General features: G+C 40.3%; 9 protein-coding genes across 9 annotated transcripts; 5 read left to right on the forward strand and 4 right to left on the reverse strand.

Annotated features, from left to right (window-relative positions):
• Window positions 1-2,439: 2,439 nt before the first annotated feature.
• Window positions 2,440-4,938, reverse strand: VTP21DRAFT_5294 (uncharacterized protein; the record flags this gene model as incomplete). Its single annotated transcript, XM_069395799.1, has 8 exons — window positions 2,440-3,449; window positions 3,508-3,608; window positions 3,667-3,728; window positions 3,787-4,087; window positions 4,148-4,395; window positions 4,463-4,546; window positions 4,611-4,702; window positions 4,770-4,938. The coding sequence occupies 8 exons, from the start codon at window positions 4,936-4,938 to the stop codon at window positions 2,440-2,442; spliced, it is 2,067 nt and encodes a 688-aa protein (XP_069248368.1).
• A 2,253-nt stretch (window positions 4,939-7,191) lies between these two features.
• On the forward strand, window positions 7,192-9,234 carry VTP21DRAFT_5295 (uncharacterized protein; the record flags this gene model as incomplete). Its single annotated transcript, XM_069395800.1, has 4 exons — window positions 7,192-7,297; window positions 7,368-7,669; window positions 7,769-8,073; window positions 8,145-9,234. The coding sequence occupies 4 exons, from the start codon at window positions 7,192-7,194 to the stop codon at window positions 9,232-9,234; spliced, it is 1,803 nt and encodes a 600-aa protein (XP_069248369.1).
• Window positions 9,235-9,721: 487 nt separating this feature from the next.
• Window positions 9,722-11,632, forward strand: VTP21DRAFT_5296 (uncharacterized protein; the record flags this gene model as incomplete). Its single annotated transcript, XM_069395801.1, has 8 exons — window positions 9,722-9,793; window positions 9,856-9,967; window positions 10,149-10,509; window positions 10,569-10,628; window positions 10,710-10,870; window positions 10,957-11,024; window positions 11,090-11,159; window positions 11,229-11,632. 8 exons carry the CDS (start codon window positions 9,722-9,724, stop codon window positions 11,630-11,632), a joined length of 1,308 nt encoding a protein of 435 aa, XP_069248370.1.
• A 1,322-nt stretch (window positions 11,633-12,954) lies between these two features.
• VTP21DRAFT_5297 (uncharacterized protein) lies at window positions 12,955-15,825 on the reverse strand (the record flags this gene model as incomplete). The annotated part of the gene is made up of 3 exons (XM_069395802.1): window positions 12,955-15,302; window positions 15,368-15,445; window positions 15,513-15,825. The coding sequence occupies 3 exons, from the start codon at window positions 15,823-15,825 to the stop codon at window positions 12,955-12,957; spliced, it is 2,739 nt and encodes a 912-aa protein (XP_069248371.1).
• Window positions 15,826-15,970: 145 nt separating this feature from the next.
• VTP21DRAFT_5298 (uncharacterized protein) lies at window positions 15,971-17,083 on the forward strand (the record flags this gene model as incomplete). The annotated part of the gene is made up of 5 exons (XM_069395803.1): window positions 15,971-16,112; window positions 16,183-16,247; window positions 16,310-16,453; window positions 16,526-16,671; window positions 16,738-17,083. 5 exons carry the CDS (start codon window positions 15,971-15,973, stop codon window positions 17,081-17,083), a joined length of 843 nt encoding a protein of 280 aa, XP_069248372.1.
• A 383-nt stretch (window positions 17,084-17,466) lies between these two features.
• VTP21DRAFT_5299 (uncharacterized protein) lies at window positions 17,467-19,806 on the forward strand (the record flags this gene model as incomplete). Its single annotated transcript, XM_069395804.1, has 1 exon — window positions 17,467-19,806. The coding sequence occupies one exon, from the start codon at window positions 17,467-17,469 to the stop codon at window positions 19,804-19,806; it is 2,340 nt and encodes a 779-aa protein (XP_069248373.1).
• Window positions 19,807-20,288: 482 nt separating this feature from the next.
• Window positions 20,289-22,121, reverse strand: VTP21DRAFT_5300 (uncharacterized protein; the record flags this gene model as incomplete). The annotated part of the gene is made up of 5 exons (XM_069395807.1): window positions 20,289-21,068; window positions 21,159-21,425; window positions 21,504-21,632; window positions 21,704-22,013; window positions 22,087-22,121. 5 exons carry the CDS (start codon window positions 22,119-22,121, stop codon window positions 20,289-20,291), a joined length of 1,521 nt encoding a protein of 506 aa, XP_069248374.1.
• A 178-nt stretch (window positions 22,122-22,299) lies between these two features.
• VTP21DRAFT_5301 (uncharacterized protein) lies at window positions 22,300-23,488 on the forward strand (the record flags this gene model as incomplete). Its single annotated transcript, XM_069395808.1, has 4 exons — window positions 22,300-22,313; window positions 22,399-22,531; window positions 22,608-22,844; window positions 22,922-23,488. 4 exons carry the CDS (start codon window positions 22,300-22,302, stop codon window positions 23,486-23,488), a joined length of 951 nt encoding a protein of 316 aa, XP_069248375.1.
• A 411-nt stretch (window positions 23,489-23,899) lies between these two features.
• On the reverse strand, window positions 23,900-24,168 carry VTP21DRAFT_5302 (uncharacterized protein; the record flags this gene model as incomplete). Its single annotated transcript, XM_069395809.1, has 2 exons — window positions 23,900-24,003; window positions 24,063-24,168. 2 exons carry the CDS (start codon window positions 24,166-24,168, stop codon window positions 23,900-23,902), a joined length of 210 nt encoding a protein of 69 aa, XP_069248376.1.
• Window positions 24,169-25,488: the final 1,320 nt, after the last annotated feature.

Raw genomic sequence — 25,488 nt, forward strand, 5'->3', positions numbered from 1 at the left:
GTCTAGGAGGAAAGAGCTGAGAAACCCTTGTGACAATTGAGTGAATTATTTTCCAGCTCATTCTCTAGTAAATTGCAAAGATTAATTGCAACGAAATCGTATTCAAAACTGTACAGCTAAATGACAGAATTGTATGCGATGAAAACAGTCAGTAATTAGAGTGATAGGTGTTAAAACTTCTCATCGATGAATAATTGACATTAGAAATGATCAAAAGCAAGTTTCTCAAGGAACAAAGAACTAGAAGTTAGCAACAATCGACACGCGCACCATGCAAATAGTTATAGTTGTAACTGCCGACTTACTTTTGTAGTTTTGGTCAATTTTCTTCAAAACTTTTAAGTCTATGCTTTATCACCGATAAAGAGTGTATTTTTAGAAGACTTGAGGCTCTAACATAATCACATACAGCATAATCAAGATATAATAAATGGAGTATAAATGAATTGACGATCAAGCTATTCCACAATAGTTAGCACATCTTGCAATTAAAACTCGAAGGCATTCTGCACCTATGCTCTATGATAAAAAAAAAGCAAGACCAAATTTTAAATTTACTCTTCAAACAGTGAGATATGGGAAGAGACTGTAGTGGGTAAAAATGCAATAATAAGCGATTAGCAAAACACAACCTGTTATCGAGTGTAAAATGGGAGATTAATGGGAAACTACTTTATTAGGCAGCGTTTACGTATATTTAAAGGTTGGGATCGGCTTGTCAATTATAAGATTCTTCCGAATAGAAAATGATAGTTGTTGGCTCATCCGTAGATTAAATTTCTCATTACTGGTTCGATTGTGCTTACAAATATTTGACATACAATTTTTATGGCTCAACATCATTGAATAAAGCGCAGGCCATCGGTTGGTAATCTTTTGGATATATTTGCTTGCTTTATGCCTTCATTTATAGCAGTACATTGAAATACTCGTTGAAAACCTGAAAAGAGCAATCTGTCAAAATTCTCGATCATTTTATGGTTTCCTTCTCCGATGAGAGGGTAGGTGCAACTCTTACTTTGCCTACTTATATATGCATCATGCTATAAAGAGCTATGTACATCGATTATATCAGTATCAGTTTTTCTCTTCATCCTATATAATAATAAAAACAACATTGATCAAACCAAAAAAACTAAATAGTGAAGCTAAAATCCGTACATCATGAACTGCAATCAATTGTATACCATCATATTCGTATGATTCAACTATAGACGATGCAGAACCCAATTTCGACTGCATTTGTTGAATACGATACAAATCACAAGTGTAACAAGCGTTTAATTAGTGGCTATAGTTACGGCTTCTTTTTGCTGCAAGCTTTCCTCATCGCAATTTTCAGGAATGATTCTTTGAGGATTATCGAGTAATGTGTCACAATATTCATTGAATGAAATTTCAGCGACTGAACTGCTTGAAGTCCGTGTGATACTACAGGGAAGTACAATAGGAGAGCTGAATTCACGCTTGATCTTTATATTCAAAACAATTAATGGGTATAATTAAAAATAGTGTACAATAGAAGCACATTTAAATACATATGGCCAAAGACAAATACCCTTTTATTATCCACAGAGCAATTGTTTTCAGGAGAAGCAACACGCTTAGCTCTATCCCTATTCCACTTCTCGATACGTCGATCCACTAATTTAGGTCATCAGCTATGGGTTGCAAGTTGACGCAATAGATAGCACAATATCAAGATCATATACCAAGCTGTTCATCCGACTCTGAAGAGTCAGCGTGACTCAATGCTCTAGCATAGGATCCCGTCTTCTCTCGAGTCACGTTCTTGTAATATTTTCCAAGGCCAATCCAGTCAGGAACTTCAAGTAGGAGTTGTCTTTTCAATTCAAAGTCTTCAGGCTCTAATTCAATATATCAGTTGAATATATGCGTATTATCTCCCTATATGTCTAATATGAAACCCTTAGCCTGAATTTCCAATCTTTGATTCGTAGTAGAATGACTCAAAAAAGAGGCCCAATGACTCCCATTTATTAGCCAATTACTCCCGAATAGGGGTGCGTCGACTTGCGCTTTTTGTGGGTGTTTACGGTGATTTTTTGGATATTTTTTTGTAAGGCGACCACGGTGAAATCTACGTGAGTTTCTAAGGTGATATGCGCGGAAAATCGTTTAAAATAGTAGATATTAGAGCGTATCAATATGATGATGATATACCCAGCTGGGATACCAGCCCTATTCATCTCGGAAACGAGGATAAGAAACGAAAAATAGGGTAAAAGAATCGATTTTGATTCAAAAAAAGTAAAAAATTTGATCCAGTGGCTTATGAACTGTGAAAAGTGTTCTTAATGCTTTAATACATTTAAAGAATAAATAAACTATACAAATGGTTATACTAGAAGAAATGAGAGCCAAGTTGTGGGAAATTATCCAAGATATCGCTAATAAAAAAATACCAATAATCATCTGCTAACTTGTATCTTTACGCATCCGCATCCACCAGTGCATCAGCAAAGCCCTCTCAGTGCGCATTTCTTCCGTCCCTGCGTTCGTCATCGTGGTATTCTTGCATTCTTTATCTAGGGTATCCTTCACTGATACGGTTTCGCCCCTGTGCGCTCGCTCCAATTCATCCATCAGCTCTTTGAGACGGTCCACAGCTTGCTTTACAACCCCTTCTAAATGCATCTTCCACTCTCTTCTTCGTGTGTTGACATGACCTCGCTTCCCCACGTTTGTTCCAATAAAGGCATCCACTGCCGCAGCATTCTTGCGCACACCCTCAAGGAATTTTCGCTCTACCGCTATTCTGCGTTCGAGTTCTTCGATTCTAGATCTCTTTTCTTGATGGAGATCTGGAGCTGGAGTTGTAGTCTTTATAGAGGAATTAAGGGCGGTGGATATATGCTGTATTAATTTTGCATCCTCTTCCTGCCTTATCTTCTCCCGTATTCTTTCTTCTATTTCTGCTCTCTCTTTCTCCCAAGCCTTCCGCTCTTTCTCTCTCTCAATCCTCTCCCTATCGCGCTCTTTTTCAAGTTCTTTTGCTCTCGCTCTTAATTCCTGGTACTGTTTTCGCTCTTCTTCCATTGCCGCCTCCAACTCATATACACGTTTCTCCAGTTTGACGAGATTTTGGGAATAAGCATAGTCATCTTGACGTATTCTTTCTGATTCCTTGTCTCCATTCAAATTGGTTTGGGCAGTTTGAGTAGCATTAGAGTTCGCATCTGAATCATTAGCCTCATTAAGCGCGATATGCTCTTCCCTTACAGTGAGAGATGATGTGTAATGTTTTGCGCTTGCAGGGTGATAGGTGAATCCAATGAAAGGTAAGTACGTCCCCTTCAATACTTTGGTAATCTTGCATCGGTTGGTATTAGCGTTGGGGGAGGGTATGAAGGCATTTTCCTCGTCATGGCAAGAGAAATTTGAAATATCTTCTGGTGATTTAACCGTGGGACGGAAAGGCGGTGTTACTATAAATTCAAGAGTAAGTAAACAAGTTGAGTTTCAATAATTGAAAAATATTATTACATTTCCGAATGTTTTCCCAGTCGATGCCATTAAAAAAGGGGTGTCCCATGATCTCCTGTACTCCATTTTTTCCTAGGCGTATTTCACTTGGTGACAAAAATCTACTCAAACAATTAAAATAAATTTCCTCTTATTTTATCCTAGCTTACTCGTATTTACCTTTGTATTAAATTTTTCGCTTCATCGGATATTGGAAATGCGTCATTGAACTTGAGATATTTCTAAAATAATGCAATCTATTAGTATACTGTAGCTCCGGACCAGAAAATGGATACGAACATCACAGCCCATAATCTTCCCATATGTTTCAACCAAGCTATTGCTCTCGCTATAGAATGGGGGATTGCCTTGGAGCATTTCATACAGGACAATCCCAACGGACCACCAGTCAACCTCACGGCCATAAGAACCTTTGCCCTCACGTGCCATGAGCACTTCTGGTGATACGTAATCAGCTGTGCCGACAGGGACCTGTGAAATAACCATATCTTCATCATTGGCCAACTTGATACAGGAGCCAAAGTCTGCAAGTTTAATGTGCCCATTCGCATCAATTAAAATGTTGTGAGGTTTTATGTCGCTAATTTCATTATACACTATTAGATATTGGAAATTATCAATCACATCAAATAATGATTACCGATGAATATAGTTCCGTTTGTGCAATTCATCCAGAGCCAATATCATCTCTGCTGCATAAAACTTTGCGTCTTGCTCCTGCAAAATCAGGTTTTCTTGTCTATCAAGCAAACTCAATAAATCTCCACCGCAAGCGTACTCCATCACTAGATATAAATTTTCGCTATCTTGGAAGGCTGAGTAGAGTTGAGGAATCCACTGGGAGCGAAGTGATACGAGAATGTCGCGCTCCTCCATAAAAAACGCTTGCTATAAATGCCAGTATTAAATAAGCGAATTATGATTCCCACTCCTGAAAAAAAAAAACATCACTTACTTCTTTTTGATTGAGAAGATTCTGCTTATTCAATGTCTTCATAGCATATACATTGCCTGTCATTTTACAGCGCACTACTGATACCTATATTTATTTTAGTCAAAATGAATCGGAGGTTTCCGAAAAGACTAGTATGAGAGGTAATTACAGTTCCGAATTGTCCGTTAGCTAGAGGGCTGATGATCTCGTAATCTTCTTTACCCACGCGGGTAGATTTTATTTTCTGGACTAATCCTTCGTCTATTTCATGAAAAGAAATCCATCATTTACTTAAGCCAGTTTAATAATGAATAAAAAAGGAGCTTACAGCGATTCACAAAACCGCCCATTATATCTCCACCGATTCCGCGGCATTCTTCCCATGCCCCAACAATTGCATCAAGCAGCGTGTCAAGTGAAAGCTCATCAGCGGAATCGTGCTGGAATATTAATGGGGAGAGGTCACGTAGCCGTTCTTGCGGAGAGGTAAGAACCATTTTACGCGTTTTGAATCTGAAAATGTTGGTGGAATGAAGATATGGGTAACACGCAAAGTAAAGAGTATTTTAATAACGCGTAATGAGAAATAAAAGGTTCAGGAAGAAAGGGAGATTTCATCAAATAAAAAGAGCTGAAATCAAAATCGTTGAAGCATAACCTCTTTCGAAAAAACATCCGTCGCTAATTTCCTCCGAGTATATCGCGAATTACAGCACAAGCTTGGTGACATCATTGGATATCTCCATAAATTTGGCATTGCCACTCTTATTTTTGGAAGAGGGATTTCGGTTAAGGTAAACATCGTACCAAAAGATAAATCATATTCTCATGATATTTGATAATGTTAATGGTCACCCTTTAATAATTTATCAAACAATTCTAATTGTACATATAATTTTCTGTAGCAAAAATGCTTAAAAGCTAATCAAATTACCAATGATGGTTTTCGTATTAAGAGAGAGATCTACGATGATTAGTATGTGGCTAAGTATTTCATTTTTGGCCACTCAATTCCAACTATGTGAAATCTATATCTTGTTCTTATACACAAGTGCTAGAAACTTATATGGGCGATACATCACACTTTCTAATCGAGTTCCTCCACTGCAGCAGCTGCTATGCAGATTTTGAATCTTCAGGTTCTAAGAAGCTCTATCTCTGCGAGTGTGGTCACTTTTTGTGTGAAGTTTGCATACGGAGAGAATCCCAAGGTATTTTGTTCAATATATGCGTGAGATATAAAACCATACAACACCCGAAAGTCATCGTAAACCTCCGCTATAACTAGAAGGATCAGATGGATTACGTCTAACTCAAAAAGTACATTGTTCAATATGTCACGATGAATTTACGGCAGTAGATATTAGTAACGGGGTAAGTCATTTTCAGGTTCTATGCGTTATCTAACCCTTTAATCGGAATTGCATAAAGAATACCAACGGACAATGTAGCTCTATTAAAATGCTTCGTATTTATTTTTGGTAACTAGCCCCCAGAGCACATCCAGCGCTTCTTTCGACCCGCTCAGTTCGCCGCTGGTGAAGCATACGAGATACTTCGATTTCAACACTCTCATCTCGTCAATCTCACTCGTTTTCTGAAAAGACGAGTCGATAGTCAGCACAAGTTATTAGAGCGTGCTCGAGAAAATCTCTTGAAAGTGAAACCTATGAAAGCGTAATAATAGCCTCCTCACATTGTCCGCATATAGTCTTTTTAGCATTTTTTTTGTATCAGGATTATGAAAGAGCTGAAAGAAGAAAATACGATGCTTCGAAAGTTTATATCAGAAACACAGTCAATTAAGTCCCTCGTGCTTGGAACTGACCAGGCTTCTCCAGAGTTAATGCAAAGGTTCCCTTCACATAAGCACCAATTGATATCAACAAAACCTATATATGGGGATAATTCAGGGTAGGCCTTAACTTTGGCCATTCATATTTTTTCATCGAATTGAATAGGAAAATGTATATTTATATATAGGTCTGCCACTATCACTTCTCAGGATGGGTATCAAGTAAAGACCCTGAACTTACCAAGATTAATTTCACCAAATAAAATGATCTAATCTATATTATTTTATACTGTGAATATAATATTAATATTAGTAAAATATTCAAGGGAAAGATGTGTTTAGGTAATCTTCTGATCCAATCTTCCAAAATAATAGCCAGCAGCTTGGAGATGGAACACCACTACAACCCACTTCATCAAACCAGGCTGCAAACCCAAGTGCAATTGTAACCACCACAACTCCCTTATTAACTACTCAAGATACTTCTGAGTCCATTGAATGTATTGATCTATCTTCTGAGAAAGTAAACTAAAAAGGTTGATCTTTTTTTATATGGTGCTGTAAAAGACTGATGAATCTTTAACGCTTTATTTTGTAATGTTTTATCCGACCTTTATAATTTTACATAGCGTATGTTGCCACATTCATGATAATTTTCTTGCTATCCTAGGACCATCAAATAATATACGCTTTATCCAAGGTAGTTCTAAACGGCTAGAGCATGGAAACTACCAGATTGGAGTTTGGGTGGTATCAATCCATTTGGAAATACTTTAAATTTTTGAAATTAGTTTCTACCTTTTTTGCCAAATTCCTACTTGCTATTCAAGTTGAATAAAGTGGCGCATTTTCTTTCAATGGCTACATTGTTTACGATAACCCTTGAACTACTAAATCATTATTTAAACGCCTTTGGATTTTTTTTGTCGCGGCGATTTAATCATAACTTGTAGCAATGGCGGGCGACAAACTCACAAGAATTGCCATTGTCAACAATGACAAGTGTAAACCCAAAAAATGTCGACAAGAATGTAAAAAATCATGTCCTGTGAACCGAATGGGTACTTTAAAAATTTTTTTTAATCCAAAAGATATTTATATTTATACGTATTTAATTGCATCTTTCGACAGGAAAACTTTGCATTGAAGTCACCCCCGAATCGAAAATCTCTTTTATTTCTGAAGAACTCTGCATTGGTTGTGGTATTTGTGTGAAGAAATGCCCATTCGGTGCGATTAACATTGTCAATCTTCCAACTAATCTCGAGAAGGACACGACCCATCGTTATTCTGCCAACGCTTTTAAGCTACATAGGCTTCCTGTCCCACGACCTGGCCAAGTTCTTGGGTTGGTTGGGACTAATGGTATCGGAAAGAGTACGGCTTTGAAGATCTTAGCTGGAAAGTTGAAGCCCAATCTTGGTAAATATGATGTAAGTATCCATCACAAAATTCTATTTTTTCCGAAATCTTCTCTTTTATGATATTCCGGGAGATATCTGGTGTACTAATATCTATCATGCATTTTTTAGAACCCACCTGATTGGCAAGACGTTCTTAAGTATTTCCGCGGTAGTGAACTGCAGAATTTCTTCACAAAGATTCTCGAAGACAACTTAAAGGCCATCATCAAACCCCAATACGTTGATCATATCCCTAAAGCTGTACGTGGCACTGTTACAGACCTAATTGATGCCAAGCTCGACCGCAATAACAAGCAGGAGCTTATCGAGGCTTTGGATTTGCAAGACGTGCTTTCCCGTAAAGTGGAGCAGCTATCTGGCGGTGAATTACAACGCTTTGCAATTGCAGTAGTATGTGTGCAAAAAGCTGATATGTAAGTCGACCCTAAAAAAACGAGAGATATTTTTTATTATGCTAATTCACTTGCGATTTCTTTAACTATAGCTATATGTTCGACGAGCCATCTTCTTACTTGGATGTGAAGCAACGTCTTAACGCTGCCCGTACGATCCGTACCCTGTTACAACCTACCGTATATGTAATTGTGGTAGAGCACGACTTGTCAGTCCTGGACTATTTGTCCGATTTTATCTGCTTGCTCTATGGTATGCCATCCGTGTACGGTGTCGTCACCCTTCCTCTCTCTGTGCGTGAGGGTATCAATGTATTCTTAGATGGCAAGATCCCGACTGAGAACTTGAGATTCCGTGAAGAATCCCTCACATTTAAGTTGGCGGAGTCTGCAGACGATCAACAAGTAGAGCGTAACCGATTGTACAAGTACCCGCCCATGGTTAAACAACTCGGAGATTTCAAACTGTCTATCGATGGAGGTAATTTCACGGATTCTGAAATTATTGTGATGCTTGGTCAAAATGGTACGGGCAAGACCACCTTTATTCGTCTGCTGGCTGGCAAGCTCAAGGCCGATGGTAACGAGCAAGTCCCTGAGCTCAATGTCAGCTATAAGCCGCAGAAGATTAGCCCGACCTTCCAGGGTACAGTGCGCATGTTGCTTCTTAAGAAGATCAAAGCGATGTTTATGCACCCACAGTTCCAGACCGATGTCGTGAAGCCTTTGCAGATCGAAAGCATCATCGACAACGATGTGCAGACTTTGTCTGGTGGTGAGTTGCAGCGTGTTGCTATCGTGCTCTGCTTGGGTCAACCCGCCGACGTTTACCTGATCGATGAGCCGTCAGCCTACCTGGATTCGGAGCAACGTATCATCGCAGCTAAAGTTATCAAACGCTTCGTATTGCATTATAAGCGCACTGCATTCATCGTAGAGCACGATTTCATCATGGCAACTTATCTTGCGGATCGTGTCGTGGTCTACGACGGTACTCCCTCGGTGGAAGCACACGCATGCTCCCCTCAATCGCTTCTCACGGGAATGAATAAGTTCCTTGCGAGCCTTGAGATCACCTTCCGTCGTGATCCGACAAATTACCGTCCCAGAATCAATAAGTCTGATTCAGTAAAGGATAAGGAGCAGAAGGCCACTGGAAACTATTTCTTCATGGACGAGTAAATAGGCGAATGCTTTGTATAGAGTAATTCTCTTGAGCGTCTTCTAAATTTTAACATTTTTTTTTCTTCTCTTTTCCTCGCTTCTTCTTCTTGTACTTTGGGATTCCTCCACTTTATCCTACTTTTTCCCCAATTTTGAATAAGTAGCGAAAAAAAAGACTCATGTATGAAAATATCTTACTAAAAATGATATTCTTTCCCACCCCTCTCTCTGCTATTGTTTCTTTTTTTTTTTTCCTTTTATTTCTTTCTTATTATTAGGTAAGAATGGTTAAATTACTTATATTGGATCATAAGAAATTAAAAATTGTGAACATATGCTTACTCTATTAATAAACAAAGAAAAAGAAATGACAATACACCGAGAGACAATGCAAGGGCGGATTCTAAATGGTAGCGCTCTTCTAATTTCAGCCCTAAGCTTATGTGCAGGAGACAACGGAGACTAGAAATCCAACCACAATTCCAATCAAGTAGGTTAGCGTTAGATGAAATACGCCACGGGTCGATTTTGTGGATCGTGCGAGGATTATTGTCGACGGCACGGAGCACTCCTCGAGGTCAGTCTACAAGGTCTACTTGGATGCGATCGCCGCGTCTTAAGCGCTGATCGCTCGGTCAGGGAGTCAACCTAATCACACTATCAACCGAGGGATCCCCGTGGCTCTGCATGGCCATTCCCCTCGTCCCTGATTTCTATTCGCCCCATGGCCGCTACGCTACAACCTTCCGGGGTGACCCTAACCTAATGTTAATTATTCAATCCAAACCACTAGGTTTCTCCCGTTGCGTGGCAATGATACACAACATAAATTAAACGCGTTATACCTCATGAAATTAGGACAAAGCCTCTGGTCGGTTATCAATCTTTTTTTACTCTTCTGTGTATTCCCCTAATTCTGTAATTCTTTCTAGGGATAATGGGCAATCGTCAATCGGCATCATCCTCGAGCTCTGACGACTACGCCCGTAAGACGTCTTCCTTCCATTCCTACCTCCGCTCGAGCGCCGTCCGCTCTTCCTCGCCCACCCTCATTGAACGCCCCCTCTCTCCGACCATCTCAATCAAAAGTGACGGTCCTCCAATTTCTGCCTCCACGCACTCCTCACGCTACTCTGCTCTCAGTCCTGTTATTCGATCCAATTCTACTGTCTCCTATGCATCGCTCCAGCGCATTCGGAAAATACCAAAGGGTTTTTATTTGTTTCCCACCGATGCCTCCGAAGTAGAAAGATTAAGAAAAATACACTATCTTCTAAGAACCGTTTTCAAAGCGTAAATGTCTTTTTATGCGCTTTCCGTAATAATATTCGACTCATAGTGTTCTTCAACAGAGATTACTTGGCACCGGTAGCAAGTGTTTTGGATAATGGAGCAAGGGTTCTCGATGTGGGGTAAGAATATTTGCTCTCTAACACATTTGTCGCATTCATTTACCAAGGTCAAATGTTGCACCTCTATGTGACAAATATTAGATGTGGGCCTGGTTATTGGACTCTAGAAATGGCAGCCAACTATCCGCGTTCTCAATTTATTGGGATTGACATTGTGGCAATTCAACCCAAACCACCTCGGAATGTCAAGTTTCTACAGTGCGATCTGAACCATGGGTTGCCTTTTGAAAATGACTCCTTTGGTACATTGCAATTCTTGTGCGAATCTATGCCTCCCTTTTAATTTTTTTTCCAAAAGACTTTGTATTTATGCGATTGATGTACTCAGCAATACGAGTTGATCAATGGCCACACATCGTGCGTGAGTTAAAGCGTGTAACCAAACCAGGGGGATATGTGGGTTAAGTTTGCAAAGTCCTGTGGAGAAATTTTTTATCTGATGAGAAAGCATTGTTTATTAGATAGAGCTTACAGAGCCAGATTGGAATATCGCGAATAAAGGCCCAGTGGCATCATATGTGATTTCTCAAGGTATATTGTTGCTGAGTGCATGCTATTGTTCTCTAGCGGTGTAGTCTAATGCATATAGTTGTCGTGAAGTGATAAACACATTTCAATCCAGAAGCATCGATCCATATGTTGCCAGACATATCCACCGATATCTCAAGAGAGAAGGAATCAAGGATGTGAAGGCTGTAGGGCTCTCTTTGCCTCTGCAGAAATGGGGAGGCGGTATTGGCGAGCTAATGGCTGATAACATGCGGTCGCTTTTGAATTCTCTTCGCCCGTACATTCCAACACCATCTCTTGACGGCGAAACGAAGGTGTTTGATGCGCTGGTCTCGAATGTACTGGAAGAGTTTGAGGAACGAAAGGCTTGTGCTACTATACGAAAGGCCTTTGGCAAAAAAGAAGTGCTGGTAATACCAAATGAAATGGAGGATATTAAGCCGCCGCAGATACCACAGCGTGCCCCCTCTCGATTAATGAGAAAACAGTTGTAATCGCAATTTATTTATTGTAAGTTCAATACCTCATATATCTGTTCCTGTAATTAGTACTCGTTGATATTTCGATGGCATAACTCTCTGCTATTTATTTTTTTGTGAACAATTCAAGTTGAACTTTTGCTATATGTAAGATCTCAAGTTTAATCAGACATGCTGAATTTAGATATTGAAGAGTCAAATATTCAACATTATCTGCAACTCGTTAATATCTCCTTTAAAGATTCTATACCTTGAATAGTATTTTTCGAAAATATTTCCACACTTGTCAACGACTTGCGCAATTGAACGTAAAAATTACGATATATATTCCTCTCTCATCCACAAGTACTGGTGTACTTGTGGATGAGAGAGGATCGACGTTTAAGAATTGTTGCAACGTGCTCAAAGATAACGAAAGGATGCATATCATTGATAACCAAGAAAATTTGCGACTAGGTGGCGGACCAGTCAAGGCGGGGAAAGCATACTTCAAAAAGCAACATTACTCATGTTTTTGCATGATGCTGTTTACTCCTGGCGGAGAGAAGAAATATTTTGACTTCTTTTCAGATACTTTGACTCACAACGTTCTTTTTGTAAAGAATTGCCTTAGTATTTAGTTATCCAAAATCTCACTTGGCGGGATAGGCACTCTTTTTTGGAAGCTTGGAACAATTGTTACTCCCGTTTCAAGTGCAAACAATTTGTCTACTATTTGTTGCATGAAGGTCCTTTAAAGCACAACAAAGAGTTGCGATGGAATTTCTTTGCGGTATACCACAGAGAGCATAAAGTAGATGGTCATTTTGGTCTACTCACTCGCTGGTTCTCGGTGATTGAATCAATAGCTGGAACAAATATCTGCAATAGGTTGGTTTCGTTTTTTGAAAACCTTTTGCAAAGAACCAATAGCGGCAGAGTTCAAGCGTAAAAAAGCTGTTAATTAAGCTTTTTCACTACAAAAAGACCAAGAGACTGGAAGCCTTGAAGATCCTGTCGGTTGAGAAGTTTTCGAAGATTTTCTCAGTTTCCTATGAAACTAAGACGATGTTTGCGCTTGATAGTTCTGAGTAGGGCGAAATCTGCCAGAAAATCTTTAACGGGTGATGAGATGGTCTCCGGAACGCACGGAAGAAGAAAAGAAACCAGTGTCCAAAATCCGTGGTAAGTGCGTCGCCGCCGCGATATATTTAGTGTAATAATCTTTAGAATGAATTTAAATATAAATTTGTATTGAATAGTTGTGATTACTTAAGGGTAGTTGCATGAGTGTGAGTAATAATAAATGGTGTATATAATTTCACAGATGAGATATTAAATTTACAATGGTTATAAATTCAAGAACCGTTGATCTCCTTCAAAAAATTAAGATAGCTCACGTGTCGTTCAGAAAATAATTCCGTAATATTTCGGCTGTCGATTATTCCAATGAGTTGCGGCCAGATGCAGCTCTCATTTCCGCGTAGATCATAATTGTGAGAATTAATGATCATTGGAGAACCAGGAAATTTAGCCGGATATGCGACCAAAATTCGAATGACGCCATGTTGACAATGTTGTTTAAGGATGGTTAAAAGTGGCGCTGTGCGCTCCCTGTTAATCAAATTGCCATCTCGATTACGATACAAGAGGTTTGGATCGGTAGTGCGAAGTGATATGGATTCAACATAGTTACGTAGTTTCACTTGCACTAGAACGGGAATATGTATTTCTCCTGATGCCCCTTGAATTTTCACAAAAAACACAAGATCTGGTCCTGCGAGATTATCAGGGGCAAAAAATGGAGGCCTTGTAGAGGCGTCATCTTGCAGATAATTGCCAAGATTGTACTCAGGAGTTGAGAGAAGCAGTTTGACATTCGTAAATCTTGGCCGAGTTGGAGTTACCACTATCGCGGATTCGTAAAACAATGGCATGTTTAGTCCCTCAATACCTTGAAATAGTGCCAGTTGAGAGAGTTTTCGCGTGCCATCAAATATGCGCTCCATTTCCTCGGGGATACAGCGCTCCCAAAGCTTACCAATCATTGCGGGATCAGACTTGAAAATGGTCATTGTTTGAAATACTGAATCTATCATTTTGTGTCTATCGCGAAAAAAATAAATGGCGGCCAGCACTACCAATGGCTCATCGATGAAAGCCGCAAAACCAGAATACAGATTTGAGATCACGTGGGATTCAGCTTTAACAGGTATAATCTCCTGTTCTTGTTGGAGAATATTGTCAATTGAAGGATCACCCGATTTCACACGTTCGAGACGAGCGGGCCTAAATGGGCTAAGGTATCGCATTCGACAGAGACCCTTTTCGACCAGCTTGAGATCTTTCTCAATAAAATAGCGTGGTTGTCCCGTATATACATAATTTAATACCGCCTCGTGTATTTGGTTTAAAAGTTGCCAGCCGCCTCCTCTATCTTCAATTCGAACTAAGGTGGAATAAAATGAGTATCTTGCGCTTAGTCTTGCAGACACCGGCTGTTCCTCTTTCGCAATGACGATCGCTATCAATTCATCTATAGCGTCGATGTAAGAATAGCCACGGACCATATACTCAATGCAAGTAACAAGAGGACGGTAGCGCCCACGGCATAGATCAAATAAATGGGAAGATTGCTCTTTAGAAATATCGAGGAAACGTGATGCATAACTATGAACTTGATCCGCACTTTCCCAACCGCCGAAATTTACAAATGAGACAAGACCACCTGGTTTTAAACAACCCGACCTAAATTTTGGCTCGAGTTTGATTAGCGATAACCCTGTCCCACTCAAAATCACACATAAATCTCGGTGAAGTCTATGAAGAGAATTGAGGACATGTGCAACTGGTGAAAGTAGTGTCCGCTTTTGTTTCGGATCTTGTGAAGAACGAAAGTATCCGTTCAAGTGGCAATCCAATTCCTGTGCTTCGTCAATTATTACAGGGAATATCGGAAAATTTTTGGTAAATTCCCTTAATTTGCTGTACTCCGTCGTGATTGCTAGTTGAATGCTATACGTATCACATACTGCGAGCTGTGACATTAAGTCGCAGAAAATATCTTGTCTATACCCAGATAAATGTGCGAAATATACCGGAGCAATCTGAAGCAGAAGCCATTTTCGCGGGGTGAAGTTGGGATCTTTAAATAAGCAGTACCGAAGAATTAAAATGCGAGAGAGAATAGCACTATACATCCAATGCTCAGCAATCGCCCGGTTCGTTTCATAGTCCTCTTTAGTGACGCGAGCTGATATTAATTCAACTAATGTGGCAAAATCACCGGAACCAAAGTTGTCTTGCCTCTCTACCACAAAAAAAAATCCCCAGTTCGTAGAAAGAAGTTCATAACAGGTGCGCGTTTTCCCACAGCCAGAAGGTCCTAGCAAAACCATCATATTCCAAGTATCGAGTGCCAGCTCCATGCTTTGAAAAATTTCATCCAGATGTGTCAGTCTGTCCAAGCTATCAATTGTCTCTGGTAGCGAGTGCAAAAGCAGTGATGGAATTTGGGGCCTCAACATAGGAATGTTAGATTCGGGCTTCATGCCCAGAGAAAAATCGTTGACAGTAGCCGGACGGTGATATGTTGGAAAGCTGTGGTTACTCGTAAGATAATTGTTGAGGAATATTCCAGGATCTCCAACGAAGAATCGATCATTAATGCTTTTAACTGAACTTGAAACCGATAAAGGTGAATCAACTAATATTTGATTAACATTTAGTTTTTATATTTATTATATTGAATTAGAATTTTGATTATTTTACCTTCATATAAGCGGGCTTTCTTCAGGTTTTTAGGGACAGAAAATAAAGGCTCTGTTAACGGCCCGCTTGAAACAACCACTGATAAAACAAAAAATGTATTGATATATTTGCTATGATAAATTAAATATGAAGTAAAATTGCGTACCTTGGGGCAATTCAACCAACACATGTATATGTTTTCTCTGTGGCTCTTCTGGAAAATATTCGTAGATTTCGTCTAGTGGCGAGAGCCTTAGTTTGCTTATAGTTTCCGTGTTGCCGGCAGATCTCTGGAGATCTTTGAAGGATAAATCGATCTTCCAGAGAATTAACTCTGAAGGATCAATACCTCCTAATTGGCGGGGATTCTTCTCTATAATTTTCCCTTTGAGAACTTCGACGCTATCCGATCCATCAATCTCGAGTGAAAAGGCCTCGGAGAATCTGCTCGGATTATTGATCACGCAATTAAGCCGCATGTTATATACATTACCAAGAAAAAGTGAGAAAATGTGATGATTGCTATTTTCAATTTGTTGGAATATATTTATCTAAGCCTCCAATTTTCACGAATAAACTCGAATAACTTTTAAAAGCTTCAAATTACAGCTTAAAGGAAATATAATGACATCAAAGCTATCTCACACTGAAGCCATAAATCGCCTCCAAGAGCTGCGGCAGACAGGGGAGCGACAACCGGATTTTGTCGTCACTATCGGAAAAGATCTTCTTCACTCGGGCGGAGCGAACAAGATGGGCGATGAAGGTAGAATAGATTGGATTTTTATTGGTCTCAAGAATTCGGTGAGCTCATGCCTTTACCTCAATGCTTGTAGTATGGAACTTTTATGAGCAACTGTGTATTGCTGCATTGGATGTGGGAGATATGGCGCTAGCGGATGTAATAATTGAAGATGTATTTTTTCCCGGATTCGCGCACCAAATAACATATTTTCATATTAGAATTGTCTTTCACGTCTAAAGAAACGGTTTCCTCGCTCTGCACGCGTAAAACGTCTCGAAGGAATGACGCTAGAGGCCGAAGGAAAGCTAGAGGAAGCCCAACAGATCTATACTAAGATTCTTGAAGAGGATGAGACTGACTCGGTATGCCTTCTGTTCATAAGGCTAAAATTTTAAGGAAGATTTAATAATCTCACGTGTACTGACTATGGGTAGGCGGTGCTAAAGCGAGGAATTGCAATTCGCATTGCCAAAGGTGAGATGGCTGAGGCGATTGCTGCGCTGAATAGTTATTTGGAATTCTATTACAACGATCCTGAAGCTTGGGGCGAGCTATGTTCATTATATATGCGCGAACATATGTAAATTTTGGGTTGATAATAGGATTCTGTCCGTTTTTGGTTCAACTCTGCATTTCTATTTAATAGGTACCAGCAGGCGTCTCACTGCGCCGAAGAGCTCATCCTCCTCCAGCCCCATAATCATTTGCATCACTTACGCCATGCTGAAATCCAGCGTACCCTTGGCAATCTAGATGTGGCTCTGAAAGCTTTCTGTCGAGTTGTGGAAATGTGCACCGATCACGTCCGTGCATTATATGGGATGCAAGCGTGCAGTGCTCAGTTATTGCGAGAAAGTGGAGGAAAGGGAGAATATTTAGCTGAATTAAATGAACTGGCTACAGAGCGTTTGCTGGATGTGTATTCTCGTGGGAATGCTCCTGATCATGTAAAACAGGTAGTCCGGAAGTGGGTTGAGGAGACTTGCAACTAAAAGAAAGAGAGGTCAGAGACTTTATAGATATCTAATTTTCCATTGGCTGTAGTCTTTTTTATTTTTTGTTTGCTTTATTTTTTTTTTTCACTCAATACAGATATATATTTTTTATCATTTAACATGCAAATATATCTGTTCGAAAAGATACATTAGAAAAGTAGCGAAAATAGTGCCTATGGAGTTTAACTGATTACGTGGTAATTTATCTCCCCGTGGTGAGTTAGCCCCTCTTTGATTTTGTTTACCCAAGACTGAGCAGTCATAAAGTTGCAGAAAGGGATAGAGTTCTTTTGACAATTCGCTGAATGCGTATTGACTTGTTTAACCTCTTTTTCCGATATCAAAATATTCTCAGCATTTTGTGAGGAGGCCAGACCAATATGGCCTCGTCATGGTCCTGCTGTAGCCGGGGTCTTCGCGCAAGCGAAGGACTACCGTTTCCATTATTCTACAATACCCTACTAAATAGAAGTAAAAGAACAACAACACGAATACTGCGATCGTACTCGACCCTTCCTTCAGCGATCTCAACCCCTGAACGTTCCTCCCTTTCCGCTCCCACTATTGTCAATACATCACCGTCAAGTGCTAGTCACAATGCGCTCAAGAAATTAACAGCTTCGGCATGGGTGAGCGAGGACGTATCTCAACTTCGAGCGCTTATTTGTAAGCGGCCCTTACCTCCACTACATCATCTCTGGCAAGCTTATCTCTCTGCTCGCACTCATCTTGACTATATTCCGCGCAGTGATCTCTCTGCACTTCTGCGCATTTTCACCAACTCGATTGCGTACGGTAAACACGATTCACGAACCGATCTTGCGGTGACATTATTTGAGGATCTTGATAAACGGGGTGTGAAATTCACGGCAGAGGAGTATTCGCTGTGGATGAGAACATACCGCGCGAAATGGGCACTTACGCGGGCTATTAGAGTGATGGAACGAATGAAGCATGAGAGGGTGTCTCCGACACGCGAATGCTACACTGCCTTAGTGGATATGTTGGCGAGGAGTGGACATGTTGAGCAGGCTAACCAACTCTTTATTGACATGAAAGCGCAAGGAATTAAGCCCTCTTTTTATATTTATGCGCTCTTGGCAGAAGCTCATTTAAAAGGCAATAATAAATATCGTGCGTGGAATTTGTGCTGGCGCGCGGTAGGATCAGGTGTTTTACCCATAGATGAATACTTGTCGCGATTAAGAGCAAGAAGAAAGGAGTTCTCGAGCTGGTCCGAACAGGAACAGACGCGTGAGATACTGAATTTCTTAGTGCGGGCACTGGTGCTTGAAGATAATCTAGTGGAGGCACGGCGAATGTACAAGCTACATACACTTTTCGATCTCACTCCTTCAGAAGCGCTTTTAGAAGCATTAATTCACAGTCATATACAACGTGGACAAATCAAGAAGGGTTTAGACCTGGTGCTAGAAAGTAGACGCAACAATATTCGATTGACGCATGATGTAATAGAGTCGCTATTGAAAAAGAGCATTGCGCTGGAAGATTTGGCGGTGGCCGAGAAACTCTATCAATATGTTGGCGGAGCTTCCTTTTCTTTTTCTGAGCACGCATGTCGCGATCTAATTGCGCTTCACTTACGTCGCAAAAATGCAATCGGAGCTATGCGGGTTTTTGGCGATCTAAGGAATAAGCATTTCCCCAATTTTCCTGCCACTGATACGGCAAATATTCTCTTACGGGGCCTCATCCAGTCTGCACGATTCGACGATGCTCGCCGTTTATTTGATACCATGCGACAGCAGAGTAACTTTACACCTAATGCTGCTGTTTACATAACACTTATCCATTTCTGTGCAAGATCGGGCGATGTGGTATTGGCGGAAAGGATGGTGCGGCAGATGCGGGAAAAAAGAATACCGTTGACGCGTGGTTGTTATACCATGCTTATGGATTGCTATGCCCGTGTGGGAAGGATGGACGGCGCCATGGAGATGCTTCGGACGCTGGTTCAACGTGGGCACAAGCCTACAGTCACAGAATTCAATATATTGCTAGCAGGATGTGCAATTCACCCACAGAACCGCCTTATCGGTGATATGGGTGTTGCAGATATCGCCAAAGTACTAGAGGCGATGCAGCAATACAATGTGAAGCCAGACTTGGTTACCTACCGTACTCTGATTACGACCTATCTAAAATACAGAGATCAACCCCACGAGCAGGTGGAAGATATGATCAGAGAGTTGGAGAGACGACAAAATTGGGGAATTGAAAAGGAAAATGTGTTTATGTTCAACATCCGACTTACGTACAAGGTGCAGGTGGAGGGAGTGCCCCGTGCGGTCCAGTTCTTCTTCGAACATGCCAAAGCCCATCCGAATTTCGCTTACGATGTAATCACATATCGCATTTTATTGGACGTGACTCTTAAACAGCACCGACTTGCTTATTTGTCGAATCGTTTATATCGCCATATGTTGAATCGGGGACTGCAACTGCCTCCAGAACTCATGAACCAGCTCATATACTCATGGGCTGCCAAGAAGCGATTCAAAAAGGCACGTAATCTTTTGGAAGGGATGGGTGAATTTGCGGATGTTCGCTCGTGGACCGGGCTGATACGCGCCTATTTGAAATATGGATATATGGAGGCAGCGAGAAAGGTGTGTGAGGACATGGAGGCGAGTGGGGTGAAGGCCGATGACTATTTAATGCGACTGTTTGACGAGAAGGACGGTGTGGGGGAGCAGTAAAGGAAATCATGATTTGAGAGATGTGGATACCTTTGCCTATTTTGCTTTATTTTCTTTTCTCAATCATCGCACATTGTATTATAACCTCTACTATTTTTAGTTTTTTTTTTCTTTGTATTTTCAAAGGTTGATTGATTTATGTAAATTTTTAAAATTTCTAAAGAGCTCGCCGTTTACTTTATTATTTAATATTGCTCTTTGCCAGAGTTACTTCTCTTCAAAAAATTTCCGTCTAACTACCTACAGAAAAAAAATGCTGGATATTCAGGTTTCTAGATTGAATACTTGTACGTGTAAAACAGGAGAATTTAACTGATATTCAAGTGATGTTTCATTACTCCTCACCAATAGGCTCAGTTATTTAATCAAAAAAAAAAAAATATCTGTGGTCTTTGCAACTCAGGAACATGTTATGATAAATTTCATTTATAATTGCAATGCTTATTATTTATCATAAAAAATAAACATTCGTTTAATAGAGCCTATGCCTCCGCTAGCTCTTCATCATCTATCATTAGCCCTTCCATATCCTCTGCCAGTTCATCCAGTCCAACCTCGGGGAAGTCCTCTTCTTCAATATCTTGCTCATCATCAGCCTCCATAGCCGTATCAGCCTCTCTCCTATTACGAGCTTCATCTTTCCACAGAGTAACGTTCTGTCGCAATTCGGGGTCTTCCTCGAGATCGCGCAAGAACAACTCATAATCCTGTTCAAGACGGTCTGCCTCTTGTTTCCGTGGTTGTAATTCTCCTTGATCGATTGCAATGCGCTTAAGCTTCCAGTTACGTGGGCGGTTCTTCTTTCGGCGGTTCGGATATGCCTTACGGACAAGAATAACGTCTGCAGTCGCGCGACGATCCAATCGGTCAAAGTTTTCGTCGTTGAAATTTGAATTCACAAGATCATATCCCATGACAGAGTCTCCCGGTCGCAGAATTCCTCCCAGATGCGATCGCGTGATGAATGTGGTATCGTTCTTTCCGAAATCACTAGACCGTGCTACGGTCACATCGGCGAGTACGAATTTACCCCTTGTTGGCCCGAGCATCTCCACATCAAGCACATCAAATTGAATGAGTTCTGGAACAGATGCCAGAGAATTAAACGGACTGCGCCAAAACACTTGATTTGAGATATCTGCGGAGGCAAGGGAGTTTGGATCAATGATGTGAATGCTGTTTCCAACACGGTGGCAGACGACGAGCGGAGGAATGTTTCCGAGAGAGCGAGCAAGAGGAGGAGGTAAACACAAAAGATCATCCTAGCGTGAAAATTAGAATAAACATACGAAGATGATGTATGTTAGAGGAATGGAACTGAGCAAAGAAATGTATGGCTGAGATCATATTACCTTACAAATCGGTACTATTTCACATGAGAATGTGAATTTGAAGTTCGCTGTACCAGTATGGATATCTGAAGAAATAATTTGCTCTGAGGTTTTTGATCGAATTGGAACCACCGCTTGTAGAAATTCGAGCAACTTGATTGCATGAGACTTGTTTGCAAAAAAGAAGTCGAGACCGTCTTTAGTTTCCTTAATATTGATTGTATTCTTGTGTGCATTATGTTTAAGCATAAGCTGCTCAAGGAAGAGGAATGTTCGTTTATGGTTAACCTGCCAAAATCAAATTCATCAATATTATGATTTGTTGAGGCCTACTAAATAATCAAATGCAAAAGAATATGGACTCACTTTTTGACGAACTTGAACGCTTGCGCGCCAAGTATTTTCTGCCATAACTCGTGTACAGTCCGGACATTGCTGATGACTGACGACGTATTCAACCTCAAAGATTTGCTGTAAGATTGTTGAAGCAAAAACCTATGCAAGCGATTAATGAATATGTTAATTGAAGAATAACTATGAATTACTGAAAATAAGAGTGATCTTACCTCCTTCTGAATGGTTAGCTTAACCTTAACACGCCTTGAATGCGGCTCTGTCCAAATGAATCCAGCATCTACTAATCGCACTTTTGATAACCCTTTCAGTCGCTTTAAGCATAATGCGAGAAGTTCTCTGCTCTCGAGTTCTGCAGTAACCCATGCATTGGGAGGCTGAAGGTAGCGCTCGCAATTACGGCAGAAGTGTATGGTTAACTGCTTTGGGATGCCTTCAGTGATATCCACCTCATTACGTATGCAATTGACACACATGTTCGCCGGATTTGGGGGAATCGGCGTACCACATTGACAGCAAAGACTATATGTATCAATGGATTAGATCGATATGAATTAGTTTGCATTTTTGTACCATGTTCATACAGAGAACTTACATTAGCTGCTCCTGTACAACGGGATGATATTCCATGATATTATTTTTTTTTCTAGTAAGCTTGTAAAAAGGAAAATGATTAATCGAAAAGTTTTCCTTCTTGTTTGTTCAATTTGTGACTTGCATTAATAATGCGAACAGTCACAATTGTTTACATTTGATTCCTAATTGAAATCTAAGTCCTATCTCGCCTAATTACTTCCATTGCTCCAAAATGTTGCGCACAATGTAAGTCTTGGCTGGAAAGGAGTTTATTTTGAGCCGATCTAATCTAAATACATTCCGATGCTAATCCTATCTATCCATTTGTTAGTAAGCCCAAGAATGCACGCTCGAAACGTGCACTTAAAAAGCGAGAGCCAAAAGTAAATGAGAATCCCAAAACCGCATTATTTATTCGGGGAAGCACGACAAGCCATATTGTGAATGATGCACTTACTGATCTGGTAGGAAAATATTAGCTTGATGGCTGGTCGATGGATGAATTTCTAAATTTTCTTCGAATTTCGCCTAATAACTTAGTACTCGCTTAAAAAGCCTGATGCTGTTAATTTCACAAAAAAGAATCCCATCCACCCGTTTGACGATGACACACCTTTGACCTTCCTCTCTCAGAAAAATGACTCCTCTTTAATAGTTGTTGGTACTCATTCTAAAAAACGTCCTCACAATCTTGTATTCGCACGCATGTTCGACCATCAATTGATGGATATGATCGAGGTTGGAATCGAGAAAAGTGTGCCCATGGCTGAGTTCAAGGTGAGTGTATTGCTGTTAGTTTCATCGTATTAGTTTTAGATTCGACCTTTAATAATGGATTTTAATTACTCTGTTAGGCTCCAAAATGTGCCGTTGGAATGCGTCCATTAATGGTATTTAATGGCGAGCACTGGGAATCCAAACCAGAACTTAAGCATATGCGTACCATGCTTCTTGACTTTTTCCGGGGCCAGGAGGCGGATGCGATCAATCTTGCAGGGCTCGAGCACGTCATCTCCCTGACTGCAATGCCATCATCCGAGGACGATGGTTCCCATCGTATCTTTTTCCGTGTATACACCATTCAGCTCAAAAAATCAGGGACACGTATTCCACGTATTGAGCTCGAGGAGATGGGTCCAAGTTTCGATTGGAGGATTAGGCGAAGAGTAGAGCCTAAGGATGACATGTGGAAGATGGCAATCAAGGTTCCTAAAGAGCTCAAACCGAAGAGGGTGAAGAATGTAGAGAAAGACCTTCTGGGAGACAAATACGGACGGGTGCATTTGGGCCGACAAGATTTATCGAAGTTGCAGACGCGGAAGATGAAGGGTTTAAAGAAGCGGCCCGTAGGATCCGACGAAGAGGACGACGACGACATGGACGTGGAGATGGCGGAGATATCGAAAAAGAGACGAGTGTGATGATATCATACATTACCAAAGACAATGTTTTCCTGTTAATATCATGCTATGCTTTAATTAAAGAGAAATATATGCGTTTTCGATTTTGTATGCCGGTTTGAAAATGTTCACGTGGGACCTTTACAAAATGGATAATACATTCTGATATCAAGCTATTTTTCCATGTCCTAAGAGCTAGGATAAAATTGACAAAAGTCTGAGAATATTTATCTGAGAATATGCAAAAAAAAAGACCGGTACATAAATTTTTCTAAAAATGGCACTGGCCTTTGGATTTAATCTAAATTGCTTTAGCGAGTATGGGTTGATAACATCATATTAAAAGCATTAATGGGATACCGTTGCTCCAAACATTTTACAAATTAAAATAAAACGTGTTCCTTTAAATAGTCAACGTAGCTAATGAACTGCTTATTGAACAACATCAATTGAGCCATACATTCCTGCAACGCATTGAAGTGCACAAATGTAATAGACTTTCCCAGGAGTCTTAAAAGTTTTGGTAAACTTCCCAACTAATAGCATAATCAGTATTAGTAATCAGTCTACTCTGACTTTCTAATTTTCAACTGACCCCCTAATTTTATCCCAGTGGCAAACAAATCATCAGGATCTACCCCCTTGGGAGCGGACATCATTGGAGTTGCGCACCCTGCCGGCCCAGGATAATTTGTCCTCATGACATTGTGAGGGAGAATGCCTTCCCATTTAAAAGTCACTGGTTCTCCAACACGCACTACAGCATGCTTTGGGGAAAATGAATATGGCCCAACACCTCCATTAGACCCGACTCTAATGGTTAGATCAGCAAGTGTAGAACCCCAGAGTAGAAGGAAACAGAGGAGAAAGTGTATCATGTTGAACCAGACTCAACCAAGAGCAGTGGTGCAATAAACGGAATTTTTGGCTCTTATATTTTATTCTGATGGTTTTAAACTGGTTTGCATTTGGGCATGTACATAACCCCTGCAGTGCACTACAATAGAAATAGTAGTGCTTCATCTGACATCAATTTTTTACGTTTCAAATAGATCTTCATAAGTTTCATGTGCGATATTTACGTTTGTTGTCCTGTTCTATATCCCTTGATGTTCCACTCCTAGCTGTTCTAGTTTTTCGTAGGCGTGTGCATTGAAGAATAACTCTAAGATATATTGGGACTGAAAGTTGAGTATATCACTATTTATGTATTTATATTAAGCGATATTACTTTTCTAATTATTATTAGCTTCAATCTTAAACGTGAGCGATTTGTTTATATTTGCAAGCTTACACAACATCGACCGGGATCAACCTTTCCGTAACCAACTCGTACAAATACAGCAGAACACCTCTCCCAGGAATATATCAGCATAATGCCTGCCGATCTTAGGTAATCTTATCCATTTTATTTCTCTTGGAACTGGGTATAATAAAACTAGTGTTGTGATGAGAAAACAACAAGCGACAAACTTCCTGTAATTTAAGATGGATACCCAGGATCCCATTTTCTATGTTTATTATTCCATCCTATTAATCGACACATAGAGTCTTGAATCATGGTGAGGGAAATATTTCTCAAGCTTATTCTCATTTGCTAATAAAACCATGCCATGGCTCCCTGTGTTGATCCTGGTTTTGTTACGCCAAGAGGATGGAACGGCGGGCTATTAGGAGTAGAGGCCTCAATTTCTAGTCAAGAGCGGTTCTCCCTGAATATATTCTATTGCCAATATTCGTTATATGAGCATTTTATAACCTCACTAATTGCTAAGAAAACTTAGTGTGTCATGACTATATATTGTATTAGTTCGCTCCTCAATATCAGGGCAAATTTCACGATTCAAATTTCCAAAAGAATCCTCTCATTTGATGGCCGTAGCAACAAACCAACTTTGCTTGTCATTAGTCGCTCTTAGCGATATTGGTTGATTGTGAGTAGACTGGCATCTATATTGCGATTCACTTCCACTAGAAGGAAGAGAATATTAGAATGATAATGATGGATAGACTAACTATAA

The sequence above is a fragment of the Calcarisporiella thermophila genome (assembly GCF_041956535.1).
Source record: "Calcarisporiella thermophila strain CBS 279.70 unplaced genomic scaffold VTP21scaffold_21, whole genome shotgun sequence".
Lineage (NCBI taxonomy): Eukaryota > Fungi > Calcarisporiellomycota > Calcarisporiellomycetes > Calcarisporiellales > Calcarisporiellaceae > Calcarisporiella > Calcarisporiella thermophila.